Source organism: Bos grunniens, chromosome 22, assembly GCF_055505025.1.
Source record: "Bos grunniens cultivar Pamir isolate PY7600 chromosome 22, Bosgru_T2T1.0, whole genome shotgun sequence".
In the NCBI taxonomy this organism is placed as follows: Eukaryota; Metazoa; Chordata; class Mammalia; order Artiodactyla; family Bovidae; genus Bos; species Bos grunniens.
In genome coordinates this window covers 8199354-8218556 of record NC_141186.1, presented here as the reverse complement: position 1 = coordinate 8218556, position 19203 = coordinate 8199354, and the positions used below count along the sequence as shown (strand labels likewise).

At 41.5% G+C, this 19203-nt stretch overlaps 1 protein-coding gene and 1 long non-coding RNA gene across 45 annotated transcripts in view; one reads left to right on the top strand and one right to left on the bottom strand.

The window, feature by feature from the left end:
• Nucleotides 1–4065, bottom strand: part of LOC147347997 (uncharacterized) — a 66404-nt gene extending 62339 nt beyond the window's left edge. The window contains exon 1 of the long non-coding RNA XR_015150896.1: nt 3580–4065. This is a non-coding gene — a long non-coding RNA (uncharacterized LOC147347997). The remainder of the gene's footprint in view (nt 1–3579) is intronic.
• The window catches only part of CLASP2 (cytoplasmic linker associated protein 2), a 174938-nt gene continuing 159375 nt past the window's right edge, over nt 3641–19203 (top strand). For all 44 annotated transcript variants that reach the window (XM_086365750.1, XM_086365748.1, XM_086365744.1 and 41 more), the window contains exons 1-2: nt 3641–4088; nt 13762–13840. In XM_086365750.1, coding sequence (XP_086221876.1) covers nt 3894–4088; nt 13762–13840 — 274 coding nt within the window. In that variant the 5' untranslated portion in view covers nt 3641–3893. The remainder of the gene's footprint in view (nt 4089–13761; nt 13841–19203) is intronic.

Sequence of the window (19203 nt, the reverse complement as noted above, 5' to 3'; positions counted from 1 at the left end):
GCCTAGATGAAAGTGAAAGAGCAGAGTGAAAAAGTTGGCTTAAACTCAACACTCCAAAAAGGAAGATCATGACACTGGCCACATCACTTCATGGCAAATAGATGATGAAACAATGAAAACAGTGAGAGATTGTATTTTCTTGGGCTCCAAAATCACTGCAGATGGTGACTGTAGCCATGAAATTAAAAGACACTTGCTCTTTGGAAGAAAAGCTATGACAAACCTAGACAGCATATTAAAAGCATAGACATTACTGACAAAGGTCCGTCTAGTCAAAGCTATGGTTTTTCCAGTAGTCATGGATCGATGTGAGAGTTGGACCATAAAGAAAGCTGAGCACTGAAGAATTATTGCTTTTGAACTGTGGTGCTGGAGAAGACTCTTGAGAGTCCCTTGGACAGCAAGGAGTCAGTCCTAAAGGAAATCAGTCCTGAATATTCACTGGAAGGACTAATGCTGAAGCTGCAGCTACAATACTTTGGTCACCAGATGCGAAGAACTGACTCATTGGAAAAGACCCTGATGCTGGGAAAGACTGAAGGCGGAAGAAGGGGACAACAGAGGATGAGATGGTTGGATGGCATCACTAACTCAATGGACACGAGTTTGAGTAAGCTCTGGGAGTTGGTGATAGACAGGGAAGCCTGGTATGCTGTAATCCAAAAAATCAGACATGACCCAGCAACTGAACTGAAATGAACTGAAAGAAAGTGAGGGAATTCCAGAAAAACACTGATTTCTGTTTTATTGACTATGTTAAAGCCTTTGACTGTGTAGTCACAATAAATGTGGAAAATTCTTAAAGATATGGGAATCCCAGACCACTTTACCTGTCTGCTGAGAAACCTGTATGTGGGTCAAGAAGGAACAGTTTGAACCTTACATGGAACTGACTGGTTCAAAATTGGGAAAGGAGTACGATAAGGCTGTACATATTGTCACCCTGTTTATTTAACTAATATGCAGTGTACATCATGCGAAATACTGGGCTGGCTGAGTCACAAGCTGGAATCAAGACTGCTTGGAGAAATATCAACCCCTCAGATATGTGGATGTATGATACCACTCTAATGGCAGAAAGTGAAGAGGAACTAAAAAGCCTTTTGATGAGGATGAAAGAAGATAGTGAAAAAACTGGCTTAAAACTCAACATTCCAAAAACTAAGGTCATGATATCTGGTCCCATCACTTCTTGGCAAATAGAAGGGGAAAAAGTGGAAGCAGTGACAGATTATATTTTCCTGGGCTCCAAAATTTCCTACAGACAGAGATTGCATCCATGAAATTAAAAGACGCTTGCTCCTTGGAAGGAAAGCTATGACAAACTTAAGACAGTATATTAAAAAGCAGAGATATCACTTTGCTGACAAAGGTCAGTATAGTCAAAGCTATGGTTTTTCCCGTAGTCATGTATGGATGTGAGAAATGAACCATAAAAAAGGCTGAGTGCCAAAGAATTGATGCTTTCGAACTGTGGTACTAGAGAAGACTCCTGAAAGTCCTTAGAACTGCAAGGAGATCAAACAAGGCAATCTCAAAAGAAATCAACCCTGAATACTCATTGGAAGGCCTGACGCTGCAGCTGAAGGTATAATCCTTTGGCCACCTGATGTGAAGAGCTGACTCACTTGAAAAGACCCCTGATACTGGGAAAGGTTGAGAGCAGGAGAAGGGTGTGGCAGAGGATGAGATGGTTACATAGCATTACCGAATGTACATGAATTTGACAAACTCTGGGAGACAGTGAAGGACAGGGAAGCCTGGCATGGTGCAGTTCATACGGTCACAAAGAGTCGGACACAACTTAGCGAATGAACACCATCACAACAACCCTTAGGAAAGGAACCTCTAGACAGCAAGGAACAGTTATTATAGTAGTTGATTTAGGCCCAACTGCATGGAAATTACAGCTAATTAACGATGGAAGAAACTTTACATCATGATACAAAGAGAAACAGAGTAATATAGGGGAAAAAAAAAACCTCAGAGTAAACACAGAAAAGGTTTCTTTGGATTTGGAGAGTGTATTATTATTTTGTTCTTATTTTGTTAATGTGAGCATTTCATTAAATTCATTCACTTATTCAGCTTAAATTGATTGAGCACCCATTATTTGTCTAGCACCATCCTAGGGAAAACACGAGTGATCTTGGAGTTTCTGTGTAACAGAAGACAGATATTTAAAATTATTAAATTGTGGCTGGAAATAATTAGCAGGAAGGTAAATAACATGTCCACTTAGAATGTATTCTAGAACAGTTTACACCCACTAACATGACTTCCATACGTTGGCCACCTGATTCAAAGGGCTGACTGATTTGAAACGACCCTGATCCTGGGAAAGATTCAGGGCAGGAGCAGAAAAGGGGGCAATAGAGGATGAAATGCTTGAATTGCATCCTCAATTCAATGGACATGAGTTTGAGCAAACTCTGGGAGCTAGTGAAGGACAGGGAAACCTGGCATGCTGTGGTCTAGGTCAAAAATAGTTGGATACAACTGAGCGATTGAACAACATCATGGATAAAATTAATCACCCCAACCATACTAAATATTGTGGAGAATGTGGAGCAACTGTACTTCTGAGCACTGCTGATGGGAGTTTAGTATGGTACAGACATTTTGGAAAACAGTTCAGCAGTTTCTTCTACAGTTAAACATACACTTATCACACAGACCTAGTAATTCTAGTACTTGGTATTTACCAAAGAGAAATGAAACCGTGTCTCTGCACAATGACTTGTACACTAGCGGTTATGGCTGGTTACAGCCGGAAATCTGAAAAATGAAACAGTGCAAATGTCTATAAACAGGTGATGGGGTGACAAACTGTGGTGCTTCCATATAAGGACTCCTACTCAGCAATAAAAAGGGACTACTGACACACCAACAGCACTGGATCAACCTCAAAACATCCTAAAGGAAAACGCCCAACTCAGTAAAAGCACAGACTCTATGAAGTCATGTGAAATTAAGTAATATGGAAACCTACGCTACGGTGATAGAAATCTGATTAGTATTTCCTGGCAAGGCTCTATCGTTCCTAGGATGGTGGTTATTCACACTTTGAATACCTTTGCCAAAACGCACGGACCACTTAAAATCTGTGCATTTTAGTCTGTGTAAATTAAACCTTTTTTTTTTTTTTTGTAAAGGATAATCAAATGGCAACCCAACAAGTGGCGGTGGCTGGAAGCAGGGGTCATTATTAACATTTTTTTTGTACAAGAAAGTGTATTCTACAAAAACAAAAAACAAAAAATCCCAAACAAACCAACAAAAAAACAATAAGACCACGACCAACAAACCCAAACGCCCAAAGCCTAAAAAACCCCCACAAATCTGGCAGTGGAGTTAGGGAAGGGGAATTCCAAGTCAAAGAAACTTTCCCAAGTATTGATTTAAAGTGTAGGAAAACGTGAAAGGGCCTAAGATTTTACAAGGCGACGGCTGAGTGCTGAGGTGGCGGCTGGCAGAGAACTGTCGGCTTCCTGGGGGTGCCAACCCAGACCGACCACAACTTCCCCAGAGGCTCCACGACCCCCAGCAGCTCCCGCTGCGGCCGCCGCCTCCGCTAACCTTGTGTGAGGACCAGCGGGCAGGCGGGCGGGCGCTCGCTCGCCGGCGTCGCGCTGACGTCACGCGCGCGCTGACGTCGCCTGCGGCCGCGGCCTCTGAAGCGGGTTGGGGCGCGGGGGGCGCCGAGTTTGACTAGTTTGGGGGGCCGCTGGGTGTCTGGCGCTGCTCCCGCCGCCCGCCGCGGCCCGCGAGCCGCGCCTCGGCCGGACCGAGCGCGTCCCGCCCGTTCCCGCGGGGCCCCGCTCTGGCGGCTGGGCGGCGCTCGGCGAAAGTTGGCCCCTCACGAGCGGGCGGGCGGGCGGGCGGCCGCGGCCATGGAGCCCCGCAGCATGGAGTACTTCAGCGCCCAGGTGCAGCAGAAGGACGTCGGCGGCCGCCTGCAGGTCGGACAGGAGCTGCTGCTCTACCTCGGCGCACCGGGCGCCATCCCGGATCTGGAGGAGGACCTGGCCCGTCTGAGCAAGACGGTCGACGCTCTCACCGGCTGGGTGGGCTCGAGCAACTACCGGGTAAGCGGCGGCTGCGCGGCCTGGCGGGGCACGCCCTCTCCCGCCGGCCCTTTAATCCCGGACGTGCTCGGACGGCCGGGTGGGCCCCCGGGCGGCCCCGGGCACCTCTGGACTTGCCCCCAGCGGCGAGCCTGCCTCTCCGAAAGCTAGCGGGAGCCCACCTTCCCACCAAGACCAACTTTTTCCACGATTGTGAGCAGTGGCAAATTCAGTGATTCCGTGACACCGTGTGGAGTTCCTTGGCACTAGGGCATTATGTTTCAACACCTATTTTAAACAATTAGTGATCATTTACATGCGTAAAAGTGTAGCAGACCCTTTATTATACATTCGTACGTACCTGTGTAACACTACCCAGGGTAAGACGTAGGACAGGAAGATTCAGATTTTAAGTTCAAAAGAGATGTCAAGTTAATCCTTTTGAATTAGTATTTTTATCCTACTTAATCGCCTGGTTTCTTTTTTCTTGTATAATATTTTCTGTTTCTGAAAGGTTGTGCTTTTCGTGTCTAAAGCATCTTTAGAGCGTAATAAGGTGCCTGATTAAGTTTACCGTTAAATCTAGTGAAGAGTCTGACTTCATGGCATTATTTATTTGCTTTTCGTTTATAGTCGACGCAAAGCAGTTGAACGCTCTGTGTCATTTTGTTTTGCCGTAGTTAAGGACTGACTCGGATTTGAAACCGTGGCATGGCAGGTTAGCTGATACTGGCAAAAAATAAAAAGATGAGGTACAAGAAGGAATGAGTGTTTCAGAAGAGCCGGTAGTAGGCAGGTTGTAATGTAGCCACGTTGGGAAACCAGGTAAACTTTTTGTAATCAGCCTGTACTGTGGTTTTTAGCAGTAACTTTGCTTTCTAGTCTTCTGGTGGCAGTGTTGCTTTAAAATGCTGGTCCGAGCATCGTGTGGTTGAAGTGATTCTTCTTAGTAACAGATACTTATAACAGCGAATAGGCTGTACTTTGAAATCAATATCATCATAGAGAAGAAAGGGAAACTCTAAAATTATTATGCAGATTTAATGATGAAACTTAAGAGTTTTGGAAGGGTTTGACTTTTTACAAGGATAATAAACAGTTTGAGAATTAACCACCTCAGTGTTCCATTATATACTGCTTCTGTATTACTTTTGAAAACTTTGAGAAAAGTTAATGTTTAAGGATACACCATTACTGTTTAGAGGATTAGTCTTGTTTCTTTGGAAGACACGACCTAAATTTACTTGCACTGTAGGAAGGGCATACGCACTTAAGATAGTTGCTTTTGTGTGGTAGCCGAGGCTGCTGTAGAAAGTTGGCTCTTTGGTAACGCTTATGTCACCCCTATGCTGCCTGTGGTTGAATCGGCACTCCTCAGAGGTGCCATCAGTGAATGACAGTTGAGCAGTCCCATCTCCTGAAACATATTCTTGGCTTCTGTGATTCCACAGTATCCTGCTTTTTCTTTGATGTCTCTGCCCAGAACTTCTACTCATTGCTTTGTTTTTCCTTTAACTGGTCCTTCAGAGTTAGATCCATCAGGGACCTGACTCAAGTTCTTATCTCTACTATACGTTCTCCCCATGCTCCTCTCCCCATGCTCCTCGGTAGACACTGTAGCCTGAGACAGTTTCAGAAATCGGGAGAGAACTCCCATAACCTCAGCTACAGACTTCCTTTTGTGCCCCTGTAACTCTGCCTTTTCTGTTATGGAAGTGAGCCTTTCTCACTTCTACCAGTTCCTCCATATAGGTATTGAAGGCGTGTGTATCCATGCCCTCTTGTCTTCTCAAGGACATGAATTCATCAACTTGGATCTCTCCTGCCTGAATCATTATTCCTCTCCTTTCTACTGAATTCTATAAGACCTTTTCTGACATTGTTCCGGAGAAGGCATTCTAATTAGTTTATTTTAAATTTATATACTGAGTTACCAAGCTGAGTCATCATTTTTTACTGAAGGTACAATGACTATTGAAATCTTTTGAAAAAAAGTGTATCAGTTTTTTGAATATACACACAAATAGAAGTGTACTTAAATTTCAAATTATGCTGAACAAAATAGTTTTTCTTCGGATTTGTTAGTACTACACAATTTGAGTGTCTTTAATAACATTCATTGCTTCAGTGAATTTGAGTGCGTATACTTAATGCTAAGCATTTTTCCAGATATTGAGAACCCACCTATGGACAAGACTAGAAAGGCTTATTCACTCAGCTTCAGTTGGGTGTTAATTAAGGACCTACAATGTGCAGACACTCCTCTGGGCACTTGAGATACAGAAGGGGGTGGTAACCCAGTCCATTATTCTTGCCTGAAGACCCATGGACAGAGGAGCATGGTGGGCTATATATATAGTTCACGGGGTCACAAAGAGTCGGACACAACCGAGCGACTAACATTATTACATGAGGACCTACGATGTACAGATATTCTTCTTGGCACTGGGATACAAGAATGAAAAAACGACAGAAGTCCTTGCCTTTGTGTGCTTGGATTCTCGTGGGGGCTGAGGAATAAACAAGATAAATAACTGGAGTCTCTTCTGTTTTAGATGATGATAAATGCTTTGGAGAAAAGCAGTGAAGGGAATAGAAGCATTGGGTAGGATGCAGATGTGTGAATTTTAAGTTGTCGGTGAAGACCTCACTGAGGGGAGTGAGATTGCTGCTGTCACGGAGATCCTATTAGAAAGAGGAAGGCAGATGGGTATACAGATTTGTTCCATGTAATAAGTGCTTATGAATCAACTGATGTGAAAGAATGAGGCGAAGATGAGACTGTTTGGGATGTAAAGGAAGTGAGATGAAATTTGAGTACATTTAGGAAAGAAATATAGGAGTGAAGAATGCCTTTGGGCAGAGGAAACCACAAATGCAGAGAACTTAGTTCTGCTGAGGAACATAAAGTAGGCCAGTGTGGCTAGAGTTTCTAAGTGAGTTGAGGTGTTCAAAGAGGTGAAACTGGGGAGGCAGGTAGAAAGAGCTGTATAGGATTTTATTCTAAATCATTAGAGGGTTTTTACTTAGAGGTTTGGCTGCTTTGTGAGGTGAGTGAAGTGAGGGAAGTTGCTCAGCCGAGTCTGGCTCTTTGTGACCCCATGGACTGTAGCCTACCAGGCTCCTCAGTCCATGGAATTTTCTAGGCAAGAGTACTGGAGTGGTTGCCATCTTTGTGAGGAGTGGACAGTTAAAGCAGCAAAAGAATCGGAGAGTTGGTGGCTCAGACTGGTTAGGTAACAGTGGCAGTACTTGAGAAGTGAGAGATTGGGGTGTGATTTAATGGTAGAGCCAACGGCATTGAGTATGAGGGTTGAGAGAGAGGAATTGGGGGTCACTGCATTGCTTAAGCACTAATAGAGGGTAGTGTTTACTGAAATGGGGAAGACTGAGAAAACCAGTCAGGTGAAGGAAGTAAAAAGTTAGGTTTGAGAAGGTGGTTTGACATCCAAGTTGAGATGTTAAACCAGCAGTTGGGATCTTCAGCTGAGTGGAGAAATCATTAATTGAAGGTTTAAAAATGTGTGGATAGGTATGTACATTATATAAAATATATATGCTCTGGCATTTGATTTTGGTACGTCCTGTGATTTTCAGTTCAGTTCAGCTCGGTTGCTCAGTCGTGTCCGACTCTTTGCGACCCCATGAATCACAGCACACCAGGCCTCCCTGTCCATCACTAACTCCTGAAGTTCACCCGAACTCATGTCCGTTGAGTCGGTGATGCCATCCAGCCATTTCATCCTCTGTCGTTCTGTTCTCCTCCTGCCCCCAATCCCGCCCAGCATCAGAGTCTTTTTCCAATGAGTCAACTCTTGAGGTGGCCAAAAAGCTGAAACTGGAGTTTCAGCTTCAGCGTCAGTCCTTCCAAAGAACATCCAGGACCGATCTGCTTCAGAATGGGCTGGTTGGATCTCCTTGCAGTCCAAGGGACTCTCAAGAGTCTTCTCTAACACCACAGTTCAAAAGCATCAATTCTTCAGCACTCAGCTTTTCTTCACAGTCCAACTCTCACATCCATACATGACCACTGGAAAAATCAAATTTAAAAATGGTGTTATAGCAATAAACCTTGTAAAATGTTCCTTGTAAAATGTAGTTAAATATGATAACCACCATTTAAAGAGCCCTTGGTGAGTACCACGCATTGTCTCTGTGCTTTGTTTCCATTATCTCATTTCATCTTTAAGGTGACCTTAGAAAGCCAGTACTGTTTCCTCATTGTGTAGAAAAGATGTCAGTATTTTGGCTTAGGTCCTAGACCTGGTAAATTGGTAGAGTACTTGAACCAAGGGACATTAGAATTTTCCTTTCCTTTTCTGTACTTTGGTAAACCTCTTCAACATCCTATCACTTGTCATCTCTACTCTTTTTTATTTTGTCTGTCTGTAAATGTCATAAGTAGACTCTGAAAATGGGAAGAACACTAAATAGCATTTATATTATAACTGTGTAGTGCTGGGCTAGTAACATGCTAGGATTTCAAGTCTTTTCTTGTAATACAAAATCACAGCTCTTTTACCATCTGAAGGATGATGCCACCTTCCAGTGTTAGCAAAACCTTGATTGTATATCTTATAAACCATCAATTTCTTACAGTATACTATTTTTTTTGTTTGAAGTCTGTCTGTATATATGGATCTTGTCTTTTTCGCTTGCCTGCCACATTGGAAGAACATCCAGGTTTTTAACTTTTTACTATTCACATTGTTCTTTTGCATTGTCACCTGTATGTGTGTATGAGAGTTCTGTAGGGTAGTGATTGTGAACCCTGTCCAATTTAGTGCCCCCTCTTTTTTTTTTTTTTGGCTGTGCCATGTGGCATGTGGGATCTTAGTTCCCTGACCAGGGATCAAACGCATGCCTCCTGCAATGAAAGTATGGTGTCTTAACCACTAGACTGCCAGGGAAGCTGCCAGCACCCTCTTTTAATGCTCCCCCTTACAATCCTGAAATAAAGTTTATAGATAATACTCAATACACATCATTTTTAAAAATCCCCAGTATGTTCTCACTGTACTATAAAGGAAAATTACATATAGTTACAATGAGATAAAATGTTTCAGTGTATAAATGTGCCAGCCTGATTACCCAGGGAGACATAATGCTAGTCAGATGGCTGCCCCAGTCCATGTTGCTGTAAATGTTACCACTGCCAATTCAGACCACTACTGGTGTGTGGTTGCTGGTGGTTCAGACTTTACAAGTGGCATTACTGTCAGTGATTGTGATATTCTGGAACTCTAAATTCTGAACCTTGTTTCATTCCTTTTGTATAGTTTGTATAATTTCTTTCTTTCTTTACTAATTGTGAAAATAATGAGGTAAAAGTAACTAGCATGCTTCAGTGTTGGCCAGATAGTTTTTATTATCATACGAAGTCTTGCATTTAAATATGTCTAATACATTTCAAGTTCCTTAACCAGGGATTGAACCCATGTCCCCTACAGTGGAAGGGTGGAGTCTTAACCACTGAATCTTCAGGGAAGTTCCCAGTTATTATTCTTACTAATATCCAAACTGTTCTATCAGATGACCCTAAGAATCTTTGGTAGTCTTTGCTCTCCAGTATCATGAGATCATATTCCTGCTCCTGCCCTGGAATCAGCTACTTGGTTCCTTTTTGTGGGAAATGGTATGTGGAAACTACAACGTAGGTGCTCATGGAACTTATTGTTACTCATTTGATCTTTGTTTCTAGATTTTTTAATTTTAAAGAATAATATTTCTTCAGTTCATACTGATATTCAGATTCAAGACTGCAGTTTTTGCTATTTTTATATATCTTCCATCTATATCTCCTTTTATCAACAGAAATTCTAAATAACATTGACAGTTTCTCTTTGGCAGAGTTTTGTTTTTGTCTTTAGGGTATATCCCACTAGAGAGGGACAGTCAAATTGCTTTATTTTAGTCACTTGGAATAGTCTTCTGTGTGGTTATGCTGTTAATTGAGTATACATTGCAGTTTACTTGGGCTTCCTGGTGGCTCAGATGGTTAAGAATCTACCTGCAGTGTGGGAGACCTAGGGTTGATCCCTGGGTCGAGAAGATCCCTAGAGAAAGCAGTGGCAACCCACTCCAGGATTCTTGGCTGGAGAATTCCGTGGATAGAGGAGCCTGGGTGGGCTACAGAGTTCATGGGGTCTCAAAGAGTTGGACATGACTGAGTGACTAACATCCCATTATGTTTACTTATTTTATTTCATTTTCAATGAAATTAGTTATTGCTGCAAAGAAGGTATATTCAAAGTAGTCTGTTTTCTTTGTCTGTGACTTATACCCTATTCCCAGCCATAAAATTTTTTTTTTCTGATTATCTTTCCATTGTTGTTATTTTTTAAACATTCATAACTATATCCCTTAATATTTGTAGCCCTCCTTTAAAATTTCTTTTAATTAAAATTTTTTAATTGGAGGAAAATTGCTTTACCACATTGTGTTACTTTCTACTACGTGAATCAGCTCTAAGTATACATATATTCCCTTGCTGTTGAGCCTCCCTTCCACCCCCGACCTGTAGTCCCATTTTTAAATATATATTAAATATGTGTCTCTCCAACTTGCTTTTTTCACTTAATGTATCTTGGAGTTCATTGCAAAGCAAAAGTTGGGTAGCCCTCAGTTTTATTTTTAGTGTCATAGTACTCAGTAGTGTGGATGGACCATAATTTTTGAATCTGTCTCATACTGATGAACGTTTGGGTAGTTTCCAGTCTCTTGCATTAGTCTTTTTGTGTCTTCTCATAATTTTGCTGGTGTATCTTCAGGATAGATTCCTAAGTGAGTTCTTACTAAGAGTGTGTGTTTTTCCTGCTGATTTCAGATATTGCTTTCATCATCTATGAAATTTTGTGTATGAGTGTGACTGTGCACTTCCAGTTAAGATTTTAATAGCTTTATTGATGTAATTCACATGTTACACGGTTCCCTTGTTTCAGATGCACACCTCATTGTTTTTTAGTGTATTTGCAGGTATGCATGACCGTCAGCACAGTCGATTTTGGAGCATTTTCATTACCTCAAAAAAACCCCCTGTACCATTTAGCTGTTACCTCCACTAGCCCTAAGCACTACTCGTCTCCTTTCTCTCTGTTTGGATTTGTTTGTTCTGGACATTTCTGAGAAGTTGAGTCACACAACATGTAGCCATTCGTGTCTGGCTTTTTCACTCCTTAGAATGTTTTCAAGGTCTGCCCATGTTGTAGCTTGTGTTGGTCATTACCCTGCTGTGTGCCTAGTCGCTCAGTCAGGTCCGACCCTTTGCACCTCCATGGACTGTAGCTCGCCAGGCTCCCCTGTCCCTAGGGATTCTCCAGGCAGGAATACTGGAGTGGGTTGCCATGCCCTCCAGGGGATCTTCCCAACCCTCGTCCCCCGCATTGCAGGCAGATTCTTTACTGTCTGAGTCACCGTGAAGCCCATCAGTCATTACTGTTTATGGCCAAATTGTATTTGATTGCATGCATATACCACATTTTGTTTATTTACCAATCTGATGGCCATTTGGGCTTTTCTACCTTTGGGCTGTGATGAATGATGTATAATGACATTGGCATGCAAGCATCTATGTCCTGCTTTAATCCCTTTGGGTATATACCTAGGAGTGGAATTGTTGAGTCCTCATTGTTTCTGCACCCACCCCCCAACTTTGTTGTTGTTGTTCAGTTGCTAAGTCGTGTTTGACTCTTTGTGACCCCATAGACTGCAGCGTGCCAGGCTCCTCTGTCCTCCTCTATCTCCTGGAGTTTGTTCACATTCATGTTCATTCAGTCAATGATGCTATCTAACCATCTCATCCTCTGCTGCCCCCTTCTTTTGCCTTCAGTCTTTCCCAGCATCAGGGTCTTTTCCATTGAGTTGACTCTTCACATCAGGTGGCCAAAGTACAAGAGCTTCAGCTTCTGCATCTGTTGTTCCAGTAGATATTCAGGGTTGATCTCCTTTAGGATTGCCTGGTTGGATATCCTTGCAGTCCAAGGGACTCTCCAGAGTCTCCTCCAGCACCACGATTCGAAAGCATTGATTCTTCAGCGCTCAGCCTTCTTTATGGTCCAACTCTCACATCCATACATGACTACTGGACAAACCATAGCTTTGACTAGATGGACCTTTCTCAGCAAAGTGGTGTCTCTGCTTTTTAATATGCTGTCTAGGTTTGTCATAGCTTTTCTTCCAAGGAGCAAGCATCTTTTAATTTCATGGCTGCAGTCACTATCCACAGTGATTTTTGGAGCCCAAGAAAATAAAATCTGTCACTGCTTCCACTTTTTCCTCTTCTATTTGCCATGAAATGATGGGACTAGATGCCATGATCTTAGTTTTTTGAATGTTGAGTTTGAAGACAGACTTTTCACTCTTGTCTATCACCCTCATCAAGAGGCTCTTTTAGTTCTTTATTTTTTGCCATTAGAGTAGTATCATCTATATATCTGTGGCTGTTGATACTTCTTGCAGTCTTGATTCCAGCTTGTAAATCCTCTACATACACTTTAGGCTGTCTCTTTTTTCTTGTACTTCAGAGAGGGGTTTTCTCCTTTCCCCAGTGGTAAACTGCAGTTGCTTCTTCTTACCTTGCTGCCTCGTTTATGAGTAGTGGGGCTATTCTGTTTTCCTGGCCCAGCTTCAGTCTTAGGAACCCTCTGTCCCTGACCCTTAAGGTAAAGCTCTGTCAGAAATCCTGTCCCTCCTCACCTGGAGAGCTTTAACCACGAGAGCCCAGCGTGGTTTCCTGCTCCTGCCCTTGAAGTAGAAGGCTTTTTTTTTTTTCCCTTTTCTCTTAGTAGTTGTTAGTTTTTACCTCTGTCAGGAGGATAACAGTGTTTCTCTTTCCATCTGTAGCTTCAAACTTTTGTTTCTTATAGGACAAGGAGCTGGAAAAGGTTTGTGATTTGCTTGCAGAGGTAGCTACTCGTTTCTACCAAGACTTGTAACTACCAAGAGACTTTCTCTGATCTCCCGCCCTGTTCTCAGTCTTAATTGTGAGTGTCTAGTGGAGGTTTGTGGAGAAAGCCTGCAAGTAGACGTGAACTCTCCTTGTGTCTGCCGCTAATAGGTTTCTGTATTTTCACGCTAACCCACACTCAGGTATTAACAAGGAGTTGAATATACCTGAATTCTTTTTACCCACTTGTACTGTGGCTTCATCTTATGTCCTCTTCCACATGTGACCTACTGCTTATGTCTCATCTCTCCTTGGCATCTGTCTTTCCTTAAGATTTCAAGCTAGATGATGATTCTACAACCATAGCTTTCTAAATGGATTCAAGAATAGTTACGGTTTTGTAGATTATTTGGCTTTTTCTTGTTTACAGTGGGAGTGATCATTGTTTCCAGTTTCTTCATCCTAGACAGAAGCTGGAATTCCTCTGTAATGAAATGTGCTGTTTTTGCTTAAATGTTTCATTTAAGAAACATTTCAACATTACAGGAAACTTGCAGATATAGTCCGTGAACTCCTGTGTACCCTTTACCTAATTCAGCAGTTATTAATATTTTGCCAAATAGGCTATATCACTATCTTCCTGCATTTGCATATTATTATTGTTATTGGCCATTTAAGAATAGCGTGCCCTAAGCTCATGACTGTTCACCCTGAATATTTCAGTGGTAATAGATGAAGAACTTTATGTCACAGTTACATATTGTTATACATCTGTAATTTGTATTCATTAAAATTTCTTTCTATCTGTAGGTCTCATTAATGGGATTGGAAATTTTAAGTGCCTTTGTGGACAGATTATCAACACGATTTAAGTCCTATGTAGCAATGGGTAAGTTCATTTTATTTACAAATTATTTTAGTGTTTCACATACTGACTTTTTCATAGTTTTTGTTTAACAGAATTAGTTCTCTGTAAATGCACAAATGTAATTGTATACAATTCAGAGATCTACTACTTAATATTTTAATTTGCTGAGACATGAAAGATTTTCAGTTCAGTTCAGTTCAGTTGCTCAGTTGTGTCCGACTTTTTGCAACCCCATGAATCACAGCCCACCTCCAGGCCTCCCTGTCCATTACCAGCTCCCGGAGTTCACTCAAACTCATGTCCATCGAGTCGGTGATGCCATCCAGCCATCTCATCCTCTGTTGTCCCCTTCTCCTCCTGCCCCCAATCCCTCCCAGCATCAGGGTCTTTTCCAATCAGTCAACTCTTTGTTTGCATGAGGTGGCAAAAGTATTGGAGTTTCAGCTTCAGCATCAGTCCTTCCAGTGAACACCCAGGACTGATGGACTGGTTGGATCTCCTTGCAGTCCAAGGGACTCTCAAGAGTCTTCTCCAACACCACAGTTCAGAAGCATCAATTCTTTGGCCCTCAGCTTTCTTCACAGTCCAGCTCTCACATCCATACATGACCACTGGAAAAACCATAGCTTTGACTAGATGGACCTTTGTTGGCAAAGTAGTATCTTTGCTTTTCAATATACTATCTAAGTTGGTCATAACTTTCCTTCCAAGGAGTAAGGTCTTTTAATTTCATGGCTGCAGTCACCATCTTCAGTGATTTTGGAGCACAAAAAAATAAAATTTGACACTGTTTCCACTGTTTCCCCATCTATTTCCCATGAAGTGATGGGACCAGATGCCATGATCTTCGTTTTCTGAATGTTGAGCTTAAAGCCAACTTTTTCACTCTCCTCTTGCACTTTCATCAAGAGGCTCTTTAGTTCCTCTTCACTTTCTGCCATAAGGGTGGTGTCATCTGCATATCTGAGGTGATTGATAAATCTCCTGGCAATCTTGATTCCAGCTTGTGTTTCTTCCAGCCCAGCGTTTCTCATGATGTACTCTGCATGTAAATTAAATAAGCAGGGTGACAATATACAGCCTTGATGTACTCTTTTTCCTAATTGGAACCAGTCTGTTGTTCCTTGTCCGGTTCTAACTGTTGCTTCCTGACCTGCATATAGGTTTCTCAAGAGGCAGGTCAGGTGGTCTGGAAGCCTATTTAAATAAATATGTTTCCTTTGAGACAAACACAAAAGCAAAAAAATTATCGAATATACATCTAATAGATTTTTACTTATTTCAATTTTTTTTTACTGTATCTTTTACTTTTTTGTAACATATTAATAATTTGTAACATAATTTGCAGCACCACTTTTCAGTCTTATCTGTGGTGAAGGACCAGTTTTTTCATTGCTAGTCTATTGCAGACCAGTATTTTATAAAATACAGTACAAATAAATTATAGTGAAATGAAATGAAAAAAAATACAAGGCTCAGTTTTTATTGTGAGAGTCAACAAATGTAAAATTTACTTTGGTCATATTGTTTCCAAACCGTGTTTTAGAAACACTCACTGTCTTGACCACAAGATGTTTGTAGACTGGCCCTGGGCTGCTGGCCGTGCTCCGACCAGCACTTGTGGTGTGTCTGCAGTCCAGAGTGCTGCGCCGCTGTCACACTTGTGTATAGAAGTTAGGTGGCAGACTGGGCTTGACTTGCCTTTTCAACCGAAGTGACCTTTGTGTGCCTTCTGGAGTGCTTCAGTGAGTGGATTTGGTCCTATTATATAGAAATGTATTTAAGGATAGCCTCAGATGTTTGTGATTTCTTTTATGGATTCAGTTAATGCCTCACAGTGTACCATCATCCTTATTTTCAAATTATCTTTTGTCAGCTTCATGTTCAGTATACCACTCAATTCTGCCAATATATGCCTTTATTTTTACTGCCTCTCCTTTCAACGGAAGTATGTTACTAACTGTCCCTATCTGTATTATTTCCTTTTTAATCAATCAGATCAGATCAGTCGCTCAGTTGTGTCCGACTCTTTGCGACCCCATGAATCGCAGCACGCCAGGCCTCCCTGTCCATCACCAACTCCCGGAGTTCACTCAGACTCACGTCCATCGAGTCAGTGATGCCATTCCAGCCATCTCATCCTCAGTCTTCCCCTTCTCCTCCTGCCCCCAATCCCTCCCAGCATCAGAGTCTTTTCCAATGAGTCAACTCTTCGCATGAGGTAGCCAAAGTACTGGAGTTTCAGCTTTAGCATCATTCCTTCCAAAGAAATCCCAGGGCTGATCTCCTTCAGAATGGACTGGTTGGATCTCCTTGCAGTCCAAGGGACTCTCAAGAGTCTTCTCCAACACCACAGTTCAAAAGTATCATTTCTTCGGCACTCAGCCTTCTTCACAGTCCAACTCTCACATCCATACATGACCACAGGAAAAACCATAGCCTTGACTAGACAAACTTTTGTTGGCAAAGTAATGTCTCTGCTTTTGAATATGCTATCTAGGTTGGTCATAACTTTCCTTCCAAAGAGTAAGCGTCTTTTAATTTCATGCCTGCAGTCACCATCTGTAGTGATTTTGGAGTCCAGAAAAATAAAGTCTGACACTGTTTCCACTGTTTCCCCATCTATTTCCTATGAAGTGGTGGGACCGGATGCCATGATCTTCGTTTTCTGAATGTTGAGCTTAAAGCCAACTTTTTCACTCTCCACTTTCACTTTCATCAAGAGGCTTTTGAGTTCCTCTTCACTTTCTGCCATAAGGGTGGTGTCATCTGCATATCTGAGCTTATTGATATTTCTCCCAGCAATCTTGATTCCAGCTTGTGTTTCTTCCAGTCCAGCGTTTCCCATGATGTACTCTGCATATAAGTTAAATAAACAGGGTGACAGTATACAGCCTTGATGTACTCCTTTTCCTATTTGGAACCAGTCTGTTGTTCTATGTCCAGTTCTAACTGGTGCTTCCTGACCTGCACACAGATTTCTCAAGAGGCAGGTCAGGTGGTCTGGTATTCCCATCTCTTTCAGAATTTTCCACAGTTTATTGTGATCCACACAGTCAAAGGCTTTGGCATAGTCAATAAAGCAGAAATAGTTGTTTTTCTGGAACTCTGTTGCTTTTTCCATGATCCAGCGGATGTTGGCAATTTGATCTCTGGTTCCTCTGCCTTTTCTAAAACCAGCTTGAACATCAGGAAGTTCACGGTTCACATATTGCTGAAGCCTGGCTTGGAGAATTTTGAGCATTACTTTACTAGCGTGTGAGATGAGTGCAATTGTGTGGTAGTTTGAGCATTCTTTGGCATTGCCTTTCTTTGGGATTGGAATGAAAACTAATACCTGGTTCCAATTCAATCTTTGTATGAATTGCTTCTGAAAAGATGATTTTTGAAACTGTCAATCTCCTGGTTAAAATCCTATGATAGATGTTAACATGTGTTACTTGCTTATGTCTTATCTTAAAGTAATTTGAATTAACATTTAGGAAATTTTACATAAAAATTCATATTTGCAGCTTGTCTTGAAAAATTGGCCAATGCAGCAACCCTGATCGTCTTTGCATTCCCACATACTAATATCTATAGAAGCTCTGCTGTAGCTTCCTCTTTGGGTCACGGGCTTTCCAGCCCTTAAGTTCCTGCCATTTCCTCTTGTCTCCTCATAACTGGAATCTTGGTTATAATACACAGGTTGGAATACTGCAGTTCTTGGATCTGGTTCGTTTTTGGTGTTTCTGGCACCTCCTTGACTGTAGGCATCTGAATTTGTGACCCCTGCCCTGTTAGTTTTGCAGACAATATTTCAGACTTCAGAGTAATTCTGGGTATTCCATATCTCACTTACTTCTCACACATAACCAGATGTAGTTTGATGTATGTACTGACTGCTGGAATTTAGGTACTGTGGAAATAATAGGACCAGAATCCTCATTTGCTGCCTCCCAGGACTATCCTGTTTTTAAAACTTACTTCTGATTTTGCTGTCCTTGGAGTTTCAGTCTTCTCAGCCCGTATGACTCTTCTCCACCTCAGCAGCCTTATTTATCTGTGATCGTCAGTAAATAGTGTCCACTTTTGTTAATCAAAAACTTGCTCACTCTTGTTAGTTCTGGCTTAACTTGTTTATGCCTCTGCTATGCTGTTTTTTCTTTTTCAAATCTTCTTTTCTCCAGGGTCCTTCCTTTCTCTTTTAATGATTTACTTCTGATTTTAGTATGTAGGGGTTTTTCAGATTAATCTCACCCAGTACTGAATTTTTCTTTACTTCATGATTCTATACCCTTAAAAATTAATTAATTACATTAAGTTGTTTTTGTTGGCTAGTGCTTTTTGTATATATTTCCCACATAACTACATAGTCTTATGTGTATAGCTTTTTATCTGTTAATCTCTTACTCTTTTTGTTTACCCCTATGCATTTACTGTTAGTGTTGTTTTCACTTTAAACCCTAAGTGTTCATTATTGTTCTTAGTGAAACGTGAGCTTGTTATTATTTCAGAGTCAGTGTGATGTAATAGGAATATTTAATCACAGTTTTGCTACCATTTATTGAATGCCTATTTTTTATCCATTTACTGGGCTTCTCTGCTTTACATAAATGAAAGTTTATCCTCAAATAATTATTTCTAATTTGTGTGACAAATTACCTCTACAAGATAGGCTGTAGTGTATCTTTGTGCTCTTAGAGAAATATATTACTAGACTAAGAATCCCAGAGTTGACTTGAAGAATCTGCCTGCAATGCAGGAGACCCGGGGTCTATCCCTGGGTTGGGAAGAGCCCCCCGAGAAGAGAATGACTACCCAGTCCACTATTCTTGCCTGGAGAATTCCACATCGAACATGACTAAGCAACTAACACTTTCTTGTTTTACTCCGTCTTAAATCTCAGCCAAACCATTTTAGAAGCCTTTCCTTGAAAGGAAATTGAATTCAGTTATGTTTTGGAGGGTTTTTTTTTTTTGATAACGTAACCTGTAACCTTGGATATATGTAACTTGATATGAGTGATACTGTTTTTCTTTTGATACACTTAGGTTATTAACTATTGTTACAGATATTTTTAATCTTTTTATAGTAATAGTGAAGTTTTAGGAAAATTGGGATCCATGGTCAGTTCTAGTACCAAAAAGAGTATGGACTCTATTAATGTAATTCATTAGTATATTTACATTTTCTTTTGTTACTAGATGTTTTATGGAAAAATTAAATGTTCAAACCTCCCCAAAACACAATTTAATTTAACACTGACCACCGGCCTTGGTTATTTTTTGTCTGTCCCCTCCCTGCTACTACCACCCTTGGTCATGCAGGTTGCAGGATCCTAGTTCCCCAACCGCGGATTGAACCTGGCCCCTTGGCAGTGAAAACAGGGAGTCCTAACTACT